We start from the raw sequence: 17549 nt of genomic DNA on the forward strand, positions 1-17549 counted from the left end.
ACAGCGCAAACTATATCTCTCAAAATGAACAAGGATTAAGGCTCAATGCTTAAAGAAAAGAGAATGAAAGCTTTGAATGAATGTTGTATGCTCTGGATGTTGTAAATGTGAAGCTCTCAAATGATCTATTTATAAGCATATGAGACTTCATATTCAAATTTAAAAAGATTCAAATGTCAAAGACAACATCATTCACTTTTTCAATAAATTCAAACCTAATCTTTTACTTTTGGCATATGACAAAAGGAGCACACTTTCATTTTCAAAAAATTCAAACCTAATCTTTTACTTTTTGCAAATGACAAAAGGAGCATACTTTCCTTTTCAAAAAATTCAAACCTAATTTTTTACTTTTTGTATATGACAAAAGGAGTACATTTTACTTTTTAAATATTTCAAACAAAATCATCTACCTTTTGTATAAGTTTAAAAAAGCATCAATCACTTTTGAAAATATTCAAATAAAACATACACATGTGAAAGATGACAATCAATCATTTTTAATATTTTCAAAGTTCAACTCTTTAATCAAGGTATGCACATGTGAAAGATGACAATCAATCATCTTTCAAAAATTTCAAATTTAATTTTCAAAATATTCATGCATATGTAGAAAATGTATTTTAATGCTTTATGATAAAATATTAATTTTGAGCCATAATCCTAATTTCGAATTTTTAAAAGATTTACAACATTACTCTATAACTTTAATGTGAATTTATTCCCTTCTTGCTCATGCTTGTTTCCTTGATGTGTTTGACTCTATTGTATAGACAACTTGAACTTTAGACTTCTTTATTCTTTGAATTCAGTTGTTATCATCAAAATCCATATGTAAATATATAATTACACAAAACTTGAAATTTTGGGTTCAACACACATGATGTAAATAATAAAACTATGTTGAGCCCCACAGAACACATATTCTTTGGGCCTTTCAATGCATTCAAAGACTTTTTTTTTTTGAGCATTGAGCATTGTTGTCTTAGAATTTTCATTCTCTAACAACCTCGGCTATGATGATGACAAAGTCTCATAGAGACATAAGAAATTTGGCACACACCTTTATGGCATGGTAATCCGGACGACCAGTACGTAGTGGCAACTAATTGTTGCATCCATTTTAGGGAGCATGCCAAATTTTTTGTATGCTACCATTCGATTCCTAAGCCAGCTACCAAAATAAGTAGACAAACTTTGTTGGAAATGCTCACTATTTGTCTACAAACAAGAAGCAAAACAAGAGATAATACTACCTAATTCATGGATCAAGTAATAGCACTACCAATATCTCACGTTTAGCAAACAATCATCGCAAATAATACCCAGTATGTTATTGTGATATTAAGGCATGTCAACGATTTGCTCAAACTAAGGATAATGAGAGGCGTCGATTTTTTAGTTGGGAAAACTATGAGGTTATTTTATAAGTTTTGTTGGTAGTCTTATTTGCAATAGATGTAGTTATACTGGTATGCTTACAGATTTCAATACTTGTCAATTGTGCAGGCTGGGCATGCTTGTAGGTAAAACTGTTGGTATGATCCAAAAATACCAACATATGGGCAAAAGACAATTAACTAATTAAAAACCGAATTTCATAAGATACAAGTCTCAATGGACATCCAAATCAGTAGACATTAACTAGAAATTGATTTAAAGAGGCGCAAGTGATAATTGGAGAAAACCATTTCCACTATTCTGATTTCGATGTTGTGGTTATTTGTTTTGGCAATTTATTTCGGAAAACTCTGATTATGGCGACATGCACTAAACTTTTGGATCCAGTATATAGGCATTTCAACAATTGTAATTATAACTCACTTTTATTGTTCACACATGACATTTGTGTTTTAGAACTAGTTTGAAAGGGCAATACTAGTACTTGTACATAGAATTGATAAAATAATATGGATGTATTTTTAAGTTTTCAATTTTGTATTTCTTCATTACAAATAAAAAACCGTTGTGAATATTTATTATTCGTATTAATTTAAAAACTATTTAAGTATCAGGATAAAACATTAGGTTCGTGTTTAAGATTTATGTAGACGCTGAAAATGTTCAATAGAGAAAAAATATAAAAGAGTGAGTAGTTAAAATTATAAATAGAGGTGAGAGAAATAAATAATAAATAAAGAATAGAAAATGATTATTTTAATAAAATAGAAAAATTATAAAAAATAAGATGCATGAGATTTTTTAAATATAAATAAAATTTAATAAAAAGTTATAAAAAAGTGTGATTTCTAAATAAAATTTTTAAAAAATTATAAAAAATGAGATGAAAATGCTTTTAAATGAGATATACTATAGCTAAGTAGGCTGGCCGTTGCATGCATTGAATGCTCTCAACGTGGACATGGACAGCTTGATAGGCTGCTTGTAGGATTTCAATTGGAAGTTTGGGCTCTGCAGCCCAAATTCAATAGTGAGAGAGAGGTCGAGGATGAGGATAGAGCCGTTGCATTATCCTTTTGTTGATCAGGGTAAGATTGAAATCCAAATATCTTAGCCATTACTTTAGTGCTGCGCTGCCTGCACTGCATAAGAATAATATATTCTATTATGGGTACGTACGGAGAGTACATTACTACTGTATCCCAAATAAAAGTAGTGAGCTAGCCCTCCTTGTCCTGTTGTTGGTGGCCTTTTGGAGATTTGGTTGTGTTTGATTGATAAGACTATTTCAATTTATTTTAAATTAATAATTGATGTTATTTATTATTTCGTTAATTTTTTATAAAAAAATTAAATTTAAACATATTTTATTAAAATTTTTAAAATATTACTATTTATAGATCAATTTAAATAATTTAATATCATCTCAACATTTAAGATCAAAAAGCTCTCACTTTTCATGACTTTGTATTGTTTGTTTACCTAAACTTAAGTTATCTCATCTCATTTCATTTTATTATTATAATTTTTTTAAATTTTTATATAAAATATGATAAATAATTCAATTTTTTCAAATCTTAAAACAAAATTAATAAGAAAAAATTATATTATAATAATATTTTATTTAACTTTTAATAAAATATCACATCTCATCTTATTTAAATTGTGTAATCAAACAAGATTGCAACACCACAATCATTCATAAAAAGTGATATTTAAAGCGACTCTCTTTGAATTATCTTTTATATCAATAGGTGTGGATCACTTTATTGATCTTGATTTCAAATTTCCCCCCTTTTTTTTGTATTTCTACTAGCTGTATTGATTATAGTAATGTGTTTGTTGGAGATCTGCACCTTGTTCCTGTTTTTTATTAACGAAAGTTTCCTTGAAAAAAGTTTTGATAAGGAGGATCTTTGTTTTTTTGTTTTTGTATTTTTACGAGGCAAACCTTTTAAGCATCGTCGTTTGCCTCTTAATGTATGAAACGATAAGTTCATAAGCAGAAGATGAGTGGTCCATTCATCAGATCAAAGTAGCGGATTAGGCGTCAAACCAGATGGAGACTCCGTGGAACCATATTAAGCTTAATCACTGTTTAAGAAACACAAAACCTACCTCCCAAATCTAGTAAGGTTAGGTAAGTGACTGAGACATTACCTACAAAGGGTACTGTGGCCTGATGGAGTTATGGTCACAGTTTGCCATGATAATAAGTGTGCACAAACACAAAACCTAACCACTCCCCACCATAAAGAGCAAAAATCATCACCCAAATCACCCATTTTTAAGGCTTTGTTTGGTAAGTGAAGTAGTCTCAAATTATTATTCATAAACAGTATTATTATTTATAAATTATTATTTATTTTTTTATTATTATTCACAAATTATTTGAAATTATCCCAGTATTCAAATATAGCCTAATTATTTTCCCTTTGTTCTTAGTTTTGGATCAAGTTCCCTGTTAGCTTTTACCCCGTTTCAAAATCTTAGGTGAGGGTCTTATAAACTGATAAACTAGATTTTATAATATGTATTAAATATTTAATGTTGTAAAAAAAAAAAATAACTTATAAAATAAGAGTGGTGCATCTTGTCTTCCAAATAGACGTATTGTCATCTTTTTCATTCCTACGTTTTACAGTAGGAACGATTCTCATGGAGTTTATAATATCTTCTTTCCCAATGGCTGTTTTACCTTCGTCATGTATCTCATTTTGTTTTAAGGTATAATTTAAAAAATTGAATACATTAAGATTGTGATACCGTTTTATAAGAGTATATGCAGAAACTTGTATCTTAATTTGAAGGATGAACGTAAGCCAGAACCTTTCCGCCATGGGAAAGAAAAATAGGACATTAATTCCACCGCCGCCTTCATTGATTGGAAGATTCAAGCCTCCTCTCCTCACCTTGTCTTGCTGCTCCTGTTTAGGAAGACATCTCTGCATCGATCTAGTAGTCTCTAAATTTCCAGAAAAGAAAAAAAGAAAAATTGAATAAAACATTCTCAAATGCAGAACCAAATGCGTGAAACTGGTGCCCACCATTAAATGCGCGAAAAAGGATCAAAAAAAAAAAAAAAGCCCCATTAAATGCACTTTAAAGTGGAGGATGAGCCATGAGTACCCTGCGTCTCCTCAAGTCATTCATTACTAGAGTCTTCGGCTTTGACTACTTGGCAGGCAGTAACTGAGCTAAGCTCCACCACCAAATATAAGCTAACTTTTTGTTTTCATTTATTTTTATAATCGAAGCATGAGCGAAGTTAACAAAAAATAAATGATGGAGAGCGAACAGGTTGTCTGTGCATTTAAGTAGTGCAAGTTTCTGCTTGTGGGGTGTTTGTGCACAGAGCTTGGGGGCTTGGTGTGGATGTGAGGGTTTTCTCTTGCGCTTCTGCCTCCTCTCTTCTGATCGTGGGTCTTGGGAAGGATGAGTTACTTGGGTGTTGGCGTCAGTCCAGGGAATGTCCCAGTGTATCATGGCACAAATGGGAGGCTTGTTGATAGGAGGGTTCGGGTGGCAGAGTTGGTACTGAGGTGTATGATTTGTGGTCTAGGAGTACTTGCAGTTGTTCTTGTGGGGACTGATACCCAGGTTAGAGAAATCTTCACGATTCGGAAGAAAGCTAGATTTGTAGACATGAAAGCTCTTGTGTAAGATCTCAAATCCTCCCCCCTTCTCTCTCTCTCTCTCTCTCTCTCTCTCTCTCTCTCTCTCTCTCAGGTTTACCATAATATAGTCCTGATTATCCCATGATTTTATGGAAATTTTTCATTTGGCATCCTCGTGTAGGTTTTTGGTGATAGTCAATGGTATAGCTGCTGCCTACTCGTTGGCCCAGGTACTGAGATGCGTTGTGAACATGGTTAGAGGAAATGCGCTGTTCAGCAAGCCCTTGGCTTGGGCAATCTTCTCTGTTGATCAGGTACATTGCATTCTGGACTTTTTTATTTTTTATTTTTATTTTTATGACCCTTTTTTCTGACCAAAAGAAAAATCTACACTACATGCATTTCTTAATCATTTTCACAAGGCATGTTGAAAACGATATGCCCTCCATTGGTCCATTTTATTTTCACTTGAGACATCCATATGCCTCATATTAAATAAGATTTCAGTAAAGCCATTATCCATGTTGACAAATAGCATATATTGATCTGGGATTTGAACCGTCCAATACGTGTGGACTAATCCGGCCTAATGGAACAACAGTCAATGGCCTTTGGTTGGTTTGATAAGGATATTATCATTAGCTATTTCATTTTCCCCAGTTGAGAGTAGAAGTAAACCCTCTATGATTACATTTGTGCTTTAATCATTATGATGGCAGTGACGTATTGTAATTCAAGATTTTCCAAATTTCATGTTGTGTTTAATGCTGAATCTCACTCAAATATCACCAAAATTACATTTAGCTATTTATCCCAAAAAGTAATATTTATTTTTGGAATGATTTGGAAGATAAATACCGAAACAAAATTGAGTGTGTACTAATATACAGGGTTCCCCTGTTTTCTATAATGTAAAAGGTTGAAAAGGAGCTTTTCTTTTATTTGGCTTCTTATTTTTTGACCCAAATTGAAGATTAATATCTGTAGAAACTTACAAAGGGGAAATACTTCACACTTACACTTATTGCAATTGACGATTATACCCTCACAAGTTACACTTATTACAACCGTGTCCTCTAACGATATCCAAACCAACAATTTATGTAATTGAAAGGTCTTAATCTTCCATATTTTTCCAATGGCTCAAATGTATTTATGACAACAGCACTACTTTCTAATGCAACGCCATAAATAGATTTTGGTCCCTGAATAATTTTTGTCTATATCTGCTGTATGAATGCCATGTTAAGAATGACATAAGAGTAGCTTGCATTCTGACTCAAGAGTCTCAGACCATGTCCCTGCACGTCTCTTCTTGTCACCTTTACAACAGTCCACTAATTCTTACAACCAGGGAGATGTCCATTAGATAAAATATCAGCAAATTTTGGGTCCTTTCATTTGACTCTCGTGAAGGTGCAAATTGGCACAGACGTAATGATCAGGAATGAAGACTCCCTGGCTAGCCAAGCTGCTTCTAACCAATTCAATCCCAACCATGACCGGAACTGATGGCTCTCATTCCCTTGGTAGCATTTAAAATGTGAAATAAATGGAGCCAGGCAATATTGTTAATGATCTCAGTTAGTGTTCTTCTCTGAGAAAAAATTGTTGAGACTGACACTCTGATGGACTTGACTAGGTGTGAGAAGAAGCTGTGGATATTCTATTTTATTGTATAGTTTTCAGACCAATAATTCACAAGTAGAGAATGCGATGTCATAAATACTTGTAGACCTGTTTTGGTTGGGAATCATGACTGCAGATAGAACAGCCAGCATGATATGTGGTCTAGGCTTGTCTGCAATATTTGACTGACCTCCTAATTATTATTTTCTGCTGGGGTCTGCATCAACAAATTTTTCACTGGACAACTGGTGCTGCTAGGTAGAGAAGGGTAATTCATATGTATGTTGAGTCATATAAAAAAAAGTGAGCGTGTGATGAATTTGATGCTAAGGTGTAGTATATCGTACACTTGAAATTGGAGAAAGCACTTCTCTATTCAATTGGCAGAGAGAGAAAATTGCATACTTATTATGTCATTTTGTCAATGTTATCTTGTTCGGGCAGGTAATGGCATACATGACCGTATCTTCAGTGGCCGCTGCTACACAATCTGCAACGCTTGCAAAGTCGGGCCAGCCAGAACTGCAATGGATGAAGATATGCAATATGTATGGGAAGTTCTGTAACCAAGTGGGAGAGGGAGTAGGAAGTGCAATATTAGTTAGCCTTAGCATGGTGGTTCTGTCTTGTATGTCTGCTTTCAGTCTGTTCCGCTTGTATGGTGGCACTAAGGGCAGGAGCAGAGGTGGTAGGTTTTAAAAAATCGTCTGATGTAAGTGTTTGAATTATCACTACTCTTTCAGCCATTGCCCAAATAATTTTGTAACTTGGAGGCAAATTCTGTATGCTATCGATGTAAAGTCTTGTCACTCTCTTCAAATACTACAATAATTTTAGGTTGTTGTTTCCATAAACTCGTTTGTGTTTTGGTTCATTCAAAATCCCAAAAAGGGACCTGTACTGAATTGGGGAAATGGCCAGTTAAGAATATATCTAAGTTGAGTAGAATCTTGTCACTTGTGCTAATATATGAACCAGGAGGAAAGCGATTTAAAAGATCACCAAGAAGACATGAACGGATATGGATGTGAAATGATCTATGTACAATATCAGTTTTTGGGGGTTGAGGTTGCAAAAGCCCAAGGAACCCATCCAAAACTACAAAGCTCCAGATGATGTCCTATATGTTGATGTTCTGGTAGGCTCTTGAATGCCCCCCTCCTCCCCAAACCCTTTGTCCTTCCTAAGAGGGAAATAAGAAGCCCCTCTCTGATTCCTTTCTTCGAAGTCCTCCCCTAGTCCTCACCTGTATTTCTCCCAGAGCTAATGAGCTATCTATCAGGTCGGGTTGGATCAACTCATTTGGGTTCACTCACTTTTTAATCAACCAAAACAGCAAAACTTGACCCCAATAACTAAATGAGTCAATCATCTTGAGTCTTGACCCCAACCGGCATATTTATTTCACAGGTTCATCTGACACCTGCTTGACCCATTAAAAAATAGAGACGCGTTACTGATATAAAATAATTACATAAAAATAAAATTTATTAACTACCGTAATTTTATATGATTTATTATATTTATTTTATAATAAAAATAATTTTATAATTTGATATACTATATCAAATCAAGTCAGTTTGTGAGTTTAGTTTTATATAAAGTATTTAACTAAAAAATAAAAAAGGAATAAAAAAAATTCACAAGTATTTGATCATTCCTATATTGGATAAGAAAGTGAAGTTTGTCAACGCCTAAAAATAGTACATAAATCTGGAATAAGAGAACATTCCTGACCCTGTTGAGGTTGTTTTGGGCCTAAATCGATGTTGTGTGGGCCCTCGACGGTGGTCTAGTTGGCTATACGGTACTCGTGTATACATCCATAACGGTGATTAGTAAATAAATGCAAGGAAATAAACAGAGGGAGATAAATAGATTTACATAATTCGGCATTGGACCTACGTTCATGGGAGTTCGGAGAAAGAAGAATCCATTATAATAAATTTGTTTTATAGTCTCTTATCCTCACCATATAATAGACGAAGGTCCGTCTTCTGGTGGAGATCTCATCACTAGAGCCCCAGTCATGAGGTTGAATAAGCATTCTTGAATAAGTTTGACAAAAAGTCCTTGAAGTTGTATGTGTTCGTACGTTTTATCTCATGCCCCCTTGCTTTAGGTCACATTACTCCTCCTTTATGTCTCCTCTCCTATTTTCCTCCTAACATCTTGACATCTTGCATTCCCTTGTCCATTTTCTGTCTCATTTTCCTTTCTCATCTTTTATTTTATAGTAATGGTCCTTTGAAGGATTGCGTCTTGAGAGTCATTTTGGACCTAGTGTATTTTATCCCTTACAAAGTCTATACGAGAAAATTCTAAAAAATTATTTAAAAAAAACCATATTATTCAATTTTAAACACAATTTGTAGTTAAAAAAAAATTTGGTGAGTCAATTGGGTGGCACTGGCATGTTGACTCAAATGGTTATTATTTTATTTTTTATTAGCTAGTCAGCATTTTAATGATGCAAATTGAGCCGAACCTAATTATGTTCAAGCCTAATTATATATTATAACGTGTTAAATCCACGATTCGGGTCAATTTTTTAAACTCCTAAAACCTTCTCCGTTACTGTTTTCTCCATTTTTTTTTTTTTTAAAAACAAACAAACAACAACCACCATTTAATAGCTCACAATTTTGGGGGGGAGAAACACCAAACAACTCAAGAAACAATACAAATAATTATTTACATATTATATATTCACACTCGATAAATAATATTTACATCGCAGAGGCCACGGATCATTTTTAAAAAAAAAAAAAATATAAAATTTATATAAAAGAAATTAATTTTTTAATAATAAATTTCATTTTTAAAAAAAAAAAAGAGTTCACGACGCTTGTATAATTCATGACTGTATTTAACATTATTCTTCACAATCAGCCTTATTCTGATTCTATGATTTGGTTTATCCATCAAAATATTTAGGTTCTTATTATCCTTATCAAGGCTTATCTTTGTTTGAGAATATAAGTATTCTCATATATTTAATTTCTAAACATCATTTAAAAATAAAATTTTTTTCAATTTTAAAATTTTAATTTTTTCATCTAATTATTATCTAATCATTACAACATTTTGAAACTCTCAAACAAAATAAAAAAATACAAAAAAAATCTAATTTTTTAAAAATTTTAAAACAAAAGTAATGGTCAAATAATTTTTTAAGTTTATAATATTTTTATTTATTTAGTTATTTAAAAATTTTAATAAAATATTTTAATTCAAATTATTTTATTATTATTTATAAATTATTTTACTATTAATATTAATATTATGAGCGTCAAATGGGCATTGAATCCCACGTGTATGGCTACTAATCGATCGCTCAGGTGGAATGTGGTCGACACGTGCCATAGGGGCTGACAAATGTAACAGTATGCTAGTATCTATAACAAGAGTCAAGGACAGCCAATCAACCTCAAATGATTTCTGTAGACTTTCTTTGTCAACAAAAACTCTTTGATTTCATTGGTCAACAGAGTGTCTTTTTTTTACTCTGGTTTACATGTGAACGCTGCCTCTTTCGTCTTCCTTCCTTTATAGCTTACTTTTTATCTCCTGTCTTTCGATTCGAAAGCTCCTCAGTCCTCAGCTTCCGAGCTTTAAAAAAGCCCTAATCTCCGCAAATATTAGACCACTAATAAATCTTTGGTTTTCTATTGAACTCACTGTTGTAGATTGCGATATCTGTACTAGTTAGCCCAGTTTTCAGGAATTCGTTCCTAAGAACAGTTTTGGCTATTAGAAAGGTGTGTGTGAGAGAGACGAACATGTCGGAGAAATTCTCGGCCACGCTTCGGATCGGAGATCTGAGTGATTTCATAGCACCGTCGCAGGCATGCATTGTGTCTCTCAAGGGGCTTAAATCCAACTCAACCAAGCCTGATAAAGCCGAGGTATTTAGCTCCAATTCCATCGATTTTTCAGTTGTCAACTCAAAGGCATGAAGTGGTTAAGGGTTTGCTAAAGTAAACAGGAAAGTTTGAAGTTTCTATTCGTTGGGTTTTATAATTTATTTCGATGTTTGGTGAAGGTTTCGACTTCTAACAAGCAATTGCAAAGAGACCCGGTTAAAATTTCACTCAAGGACTGCTTAGCATGCAGGTAATTTATCTCTCTCTCTCTCTCAATTATTATTTTTCTTTTTGTCATTTTTAGAAGCCCTTAACAAGCTTTATGTAACAAACTAACAATGAAAAGCGCGAAGTATGGGACAAAAAAGGTGTTGAGAACTTCAAATCTGTGAATTGATGTGTATTTACTATCGTTTGTGATCTTTTAATTCACTGTCGTTTCTTACTATAGTGATCTTTGGATGTTCACCAATTGTGGTAGTCGTGACTCATCCAAATGGCATGTTGAGCAATTGTCTCACCTGTTGGGGTTTTTTTTTTTGGGGGGGGGGAGAAGGGGGGGGGGGGGAAGGGGGGGGGGGTCACCTGCAGTATAAAGTAAAAGCAAGTAATAGGATAAAAAAGGTTTAGAAAGTGTTGGGCTTGTTGAGCATGCTGCATGTGTAGTTTCCATAATGCTATTTCTTGAAACTGGAAGGGGACCAAGTGCCACATTGTTCTTAGAAATTAAGAATAACATGCTTGAGATGCGTGTATCTTGTCCTTGCGTCTGCCACAACATTGCCTGTGGTAACCTTCAAGTGAAATGTGTTGTCTTGAAGATGGCAGGTTTGTATGGTTTTATAAAATGCTTAATGTTTATGATTTCATTTGACCATGCAGTGGGTGTGTAACATCAGCCGAGACAGTTATGCTGGAGAAGCAAAGTCTGGATGAATTTCTTTCTAACGTTAGTAAAGGGAAGCCTATCATTATTTCGCTCTCCCCCCAGTCAAGAGCATCTCTTGCTGTTCATTTTGGCATCTCTCCGCTACAGGTGACTGAAACATTGAAAAATTGTTTATTGAGAGTTTTCCGCTTTCCTTGTTTTCTTCTCATGGATGAGAGTAAAGTTAATTTACAAAGTGAGGGTCGCCATTTCTCTTTTTTGTGTTGAGATTCCAGTCTCAAATTTGATCTATGCCTTAAGTTTGAGATAGCGAGCAGTTTAGGAAAGTTCTTGAACTGCTCATCATATGCATTTTCATAAGCACTTTGTGGGTTCACACTGCCACTTCTAACGGCTGAAGTTCTCTTTTAATTTTCAGGTTTTCAAGAAACTCACAACATTTCTTAAGTCCTTGGGAGTGAAGGCAGTCTTTGATACAAGTTGCAGCAGAGACTTAACTCTTATTGAATCTTGTAATGAATTCATCACGAGGTACAGATATAGCCAATCAATGGACGATGAAAGCTGTAAATCATCCCTGCCCATGATTTCATCAGCATGTCCAGGTATATATGGCAGCCTCTAATTGTTCCAAAACCCTATGATAATCTCCCTCCACTCATCCGAAAAATAAAAACCCACCCGATATACAGACGGATTTTTTATTTTTTATTGTGTTTTTTTTTTGGGGGGGGGGGGATTTTGAAAGGGAAGTGCTAGGGACACCGAGAGGCGAGACGTGTCCCGAGAAGTTCTACCGATAAGTGAAAGTACACTTTCTTATTTTGTGTATTTTTTTTCAAACATTCTAAAATCACTTTAAATATTTTTTGAGAAAAGAAAAAAATTCACAAACTCATTTAAAAACACTTCATTAATCATTAAGTAAAAAAAAAAAAAAACACTATTGGTATCCTTCTCAGTGGCTATCCTTGGTGGGATAAGCATTTCCTGTTTTGAAATGGCATGTATGTGTCAGTTATGTCTAGCATGTGTTAGAAATCTCACTAGTTATGAGGTTGTGTAGACAGCTGTGGCGGGATGGAGTCTAGGGCAAAGGGTTTCCAATTTAATGCAGATGGTGATTTAAAACTTATTTAATTGTTGTTAAGATGTGAAATGTTAGGGTCTTCCTATTTACAGGTTGGATATGCTATGCTGAAAAACAACTTGGATCCTATATTCTGCCTTATATTTCTTCAGTGAAGAGCCCTCAGCAGATAATTGGATCTATTGTTAAGCATCATGTATGCCAAGAATTGGGCCTTAGGTAATATATCCATTTAAAAAGTCATCTGATTCCTATATTCAGATAATAATTGTCATTTGGAGCATATCTAATTTTGGAGTTATATGTTTATAGAATTTTTTGTTTTTTCACAAGTTCTATTGCAAGGCTAATTTTAACTATTTTAATTATCACTGGGAATAATTTAGGCTGGTGATAAAATTTTGGCATGTAAAATTAGGAGATACAAAGTCAGTTGTTGTGTGTTTGTAGCATTTTTTTGAGTATCTGATGGAATAGCCATAAGCTAGAGCAGATCTAATATCACCATATTAAGGGGACCGTGCCAACCATCTTCACCAAAGATGATACATATTTTCTGAGCTTCTCCAATCCTTCTCCCCCTCCATACCTTAGCCAAACTTAGAAAGGAGGAAAACTGCAAAGTCCTTATTGTATCCCTCATTGCTCATCTTTGTTTATATATGAAATGCATGAAGATTTATAACTTTTCTGCAAGTGTTCGATAAATTTCATATGCCAAGTCTTCTTCTTTTGGAATTATGGGTTGGTGTGCTAGTTTTTTCGATTGAAACCTTGATTATTATTTGATTGCTTAATAATTCACTCAACAGGCCAGACGAGGTTTACCACGTGACTGTAATGCCCTGTTATGATAAGAAGCTTGAGGCGTCCAGGGACGACTTTGTTTTTCAAGTGGAATCTCGAGACGAAACTTGTGAAAATGGTCTTAGGACTGTGGAGGTAGACTCTGTGTTAACTTCAGGGGAACTTTTAGAACTGATACAGGTAAGATTCTATGTGCACTTTCACAGTCGTTGCGTGTTCTCCTTAACAACAGCCTTCTATATATATTGAGTTTCTGGGTATGTTTGCAGTTAAAAGCAGAGGATTTTAAAGCTCTAGAAGAGTCCCCACTAGATAGAATGTAAGAACACCAGTGTCCTCAAAATTTCTGCTTCTGTCATAGAGTCATTCTGCATATAGTTTATTCTGATCTTCCTGCAGGCTGACAAATGTTAATGAAGAAGGGCATCTTTATGGGGTCAATGGAGGCTCCGGAGGTTATGCAGAAACAATTTTCCGATACGCTGCTAAAACGCTCTTTGGAAGAGATATCAATGGTCCTCTTGACTTCAGAACCGTTCGAAATTCAGATTTCCAAGAAGTGAATCTAGAAGTAAGTCCCGTCCAATCTCGTTTCTCTTTATATAAGCCCTGGAGTATGGACTGGACTGGTCATGCCTATATATTAAAAAGAGGATGGAGAGCTCATTATTAGAAACTAGGCTTTTCAACCACTAGTAAAATGGTAACCATATCCATTTTAACTGGAGATGGGCTTTAGAGTTGCCCTGGAGTAGGAGCTTTTTAATGATATGAACCCAATTGCACTTTGAATTCTTAACAGTCCTGACACTTGTTCTTATGGGCGGGGGTCATTGATTTTAGTGGACAAGGCTTGTTTGGGAAGTGAGATGATCTCATATTATCTCAAAATTTCTCATAATTTATTTTCCAAATATCACTCAAACACAAACATATTTTAATTTCAAATTTTCAACTTTTTCATCTAATCATTACCTAATCATTGCAGCTTTCCCAAACTTCCAAACAAATACAAAAAACAATACAACTTTTTCAAATTTTGAAACAGAAATATATTAAAAAAATGATATTCTAATAATATTTGAACTTTAATGTTTTTTTTCAACGTTTTTTCTCATATCTCAAAACCCAATAAAACATCTTAACTGAAACCATTTCACTACTATTCATAGAATTCTCATCTCATCTCATCTCATTATCCAAACATGCGCTAAATGTCCATGACTTTCTACTTTCGGTTGTAAACCCTAGTTAGGAACTTCTTATGAATATTTCCTGTTTACTTGAGCTATGCCTACTCTTCTTTTGAATAATTTTTTTTTTATTTATTGGCACCGGAAGTTCAGGAATAACGTCTTGACTAATCCCGGGGGTGCACAGACCCTTGGTAAAAAGAAGAGTCTTGACACTTCTACTCTTTAGAATGTCATATATTTCTCAAATTGCTCCTACTGTTTTCACTTTCGATTGCATTTCACCCTTTCTGCTTGTTCTGCATCTTTGTGCGGCCCCACTGGACTAATGCTGCATAGATTTGGAATTCTCTCGTAGAGCGTATTATGCATCTGCATTTTTCTGCTCAGTGGTATGATCATGCCTTTCTTTTAATATAGGTTGAGGGAAAAACTGTTCTGAAATTCGCATTGTGTTATGGATTCCGGAACCTTCAAAATGTTGTCAGGAAAATTAAAAGCGGAAAATGTGATTACCATTTCCTGGAGATCATGGCATGCCCTGCAGGTGTTTTCCATGTTTCCATTGCAAATATATTTTCAGTATTTTGTCTGATTTTGGGCACTACTCATTTTTACGATACTTTTGTGAAATTTGTGATTTGATTTATTTAAACAGGTTGCTTAAATGGTGGTGGTCAAATCAAGTCAAAGGCTGGCCAATCTCCAAAGGAGTTGATCCAGTTATTAGAAGCTGCTTACATGGAGAATGTGAGTGTTTTTGGAGTGTTGGAAGTAATTTCAGATGATTCTGTGGGGCTGTTAGACTCTCCTTGTAAATATGCCTTGGTTTGTTATATGGTGACAGCATCTACTATTGTCTTTGACGCTTACCCAACCAGATTTCATATCCAAGTCTTATCGAGCTGTCAACTTTGCTTATCTGTGATGACTCAGGTGTCAAACATTTTAGTGTCATCACCCCTGAACAAAACTTGAGGCTCGGTCACTAGCTATGAAATTTAAAGATCTCTAAGAGATCCTAAATGGAATCGTTGCATCTCTCTATCTTCAATCCATTCCAAGTACATAAACACATGAGCAATGATGCTCCATCTACTTTTGTGATTAAAATGAACTCACTAACAATGCTATATAAAACATTATGCTTCAAGGTTTTCATTGCATTGCACATGACTGTGCTTCCGTTGTTTTAGATGTTTTTGCTTTAATATCATACAGGTTTTAGTAGCTGATCCGTTCAAGAATCCCCTTGTGAAAAGTTTATATGATGAGTGGCTTGAGCAACCTGGTTCGCAGAAAGCTAAGAGATTCATGCACACAGATTACCACCCTGTGGTTAAAAGCATTACTTCTCAGTTGCACAATTGGTAAAAAGTTTTGCTGTCCTGACTTCTGATTACGGTATACTGTTGAAACTTTCCAACTTTGTCTCTCCACGTGGCCGACGCCTCAGATTGTGTGCCCATCGCCTGTAATGGGGAGGGCATTTGTGGAGTCCAGTTTTGATAGAGTAAACAGATTTGGTTTTCACTAAAATTTTTTCTCATGTATATATATATATACACTTTTTATTTGTGTTGTAGCCAGAGAAAGATTAATATGTGCTTATGTGATACCCCATATTTTGTTTGTGTTGCTGTCTTTTCCCATATTTTTTCATCCTCAAGTTAAGAGGTGCAATAAAAATTGCATCCATTCATGTATGTTTTTGTTCTTTGTTCATTCAACTCTTGTATCTGAATAAGAATGTCAAACGGGCCCGGGAATGATGGTGGCCCTAGTTCTGTAACAAACCTGTTGTCTTTGTATGTACTATTTTTTTTCCCCAAATAAAGTGTATATTGTTAACAATTGTGATGCGAGCATGAATGCCTTTGCCAGGATGGTTGTGAAATGGTATCAAAATCTTAGAGCTTTTAGGAGACCTTTATATTTTAGGTTCAAAAATGATTATATTTTATTAAATATGATACAGATGAGCAAAAAACTTGAAATAGAAAAATTCTATATATCACACTATCATCTTACTTTTATCTCATTATATAAGATGTGATATATTTATTAATATTAGATGATATTTTATTTCACTATGTAAGATGTGATATCATCTAATGGTGATAGATGTGTTACATTTTACATAATGGGATGAAAGTGAGGTGAGAGTGTAATGTATAGCATTATAAAATAAGACCAATGCTGGACAGAAAATACAGATTGATACTATTTAGGAAATGAAATACAATCCTAATAAGAGGTGCCCCTACAGAACAGAGACATTATATAGAAAATGGAATATACAGAAATATGATTCATCAGGATTTGGGCAACGGTATGATTTTGTTTTTACCACACCATAGCATCAAGTTTGGGGAAGGAATTGAATACGTGATTCCCTGCTTAACATTGATTTTATCAACCAGTGCTATCATTCATGGTTACAAATTTACATTCTATTGCAGTATTCATACCAAAGAATTATAAGCCTGTTCGTGATTATATATTGGTGTCCTTGGGGAACTGCCAGGACAGTGGAAACGTGCCCTTTGTGGATGTTTTTCTGCTTTCACCTGCTCAAAAAATCATAACAATCTCTTTTAATATTGAAAATTTGATGAACCTTTACTTTAAATGAAAGCAAACCTTGAGAGCAACACTAGCCATCTTAATTTCTCAACATGAATCTACAATAATACGAGATTCAATAGATAAATCAAATCTGATCATATAGGTGATATAAATAGTGTTCTTCACACCAGCTAATGCGACCAATGACCATGCATTTGTTAAAAATATTACAATAATAACTGTGCAAATTTTAGACTTATAGGCTCGAAATCTATACGTGGCATTATTCAAAATATTAAAAAATTATAATTCTTTAAGCCGAGCTAGTTTATTTGTGCATCTAAAAGGTTTGCTTATTTTATGGGCCTATCTAACAAAACTTTTTATTATGGTTAACGAGTTATGTTACATACAGTTATTTTTATATATTTTTTATGAATTTTATTGATGTGATTGACCAAAACTATTATTTTATACTAAAAATGTGAT

General features: G+C 34.2%; 2 protein-coding genes across 2 annotated transcripts; both read left to right on the forward strand.

Annotated features, from left to right (window-relative positions):
- Positions 1 to 4554: 4554 nt before the first annotated feature.
- On the forward strand, positions 4555 to 7613 carry LOC122278170 (CASP-like protein 2B1). The gene is made up of 3 exons (XM_043088277.1): positions 4555 to 5060; positions 5200 to 5332; positions 7092 to 7613. Exons 1-3 carry the CDS (start codon positions 4837 to 4839, stop codon positions 7344 to 7346), a joined length of 612 nt encoding a protein of 203 aa, XP_042944211.1. The 5' UTR covers positions 4555 to 4836; the 3' UTR covers positions 7347 to 7613.
- Positions 7614 to 10176: 2563 nt separating this feature from the next.
- Positions 10177 to 16346, forward strand: LOC122278228 (protein NAR1-like). Its single transcript, XM_043088376.1, has 11 exons — positions 10177 to 10555; positions 10693 to 10763; positions 11396 to 11549; positions 11821 to 12007; positions 12585 to 12711; positions 13305 to 13479; positions 13569 to 13618; positions 13699 to 13870; positions 14913 to 15039; positions 15151 to 15242; positions 15714 to 16346. The coding sequence occupies exons 1-11, from the start codon at positions 10430 to 10432 to the stop codon at positions 15864 to 15866; spliced, it is 1434 nt and encodes a 477-aa protein (XP_042944310.1). The 5' UTR covers positions 10177 to 10429; the 3' UTR covers positions 15867 to 16346.
- The last annotated feature ends 1203 nt before the right edge of the window (positions 16347 to 17549 follow it).

This window comes from Carya illinoinensis, chromosome 10 (assembly GCF_018687715.1).
Source record: "Carya illinoinensis cultivar Pawnee chromosome 10, C.illinoinensisPawnee_v1, whole genome shotgun sequence".
Taxonomy (NCBI): domain Eukaryota; kingdom Viridiplantae; phylum Streptophyta; class Magnoliopsida; order Fagales; family Juglandaceae; genus Carya; species Carya illinoinensis.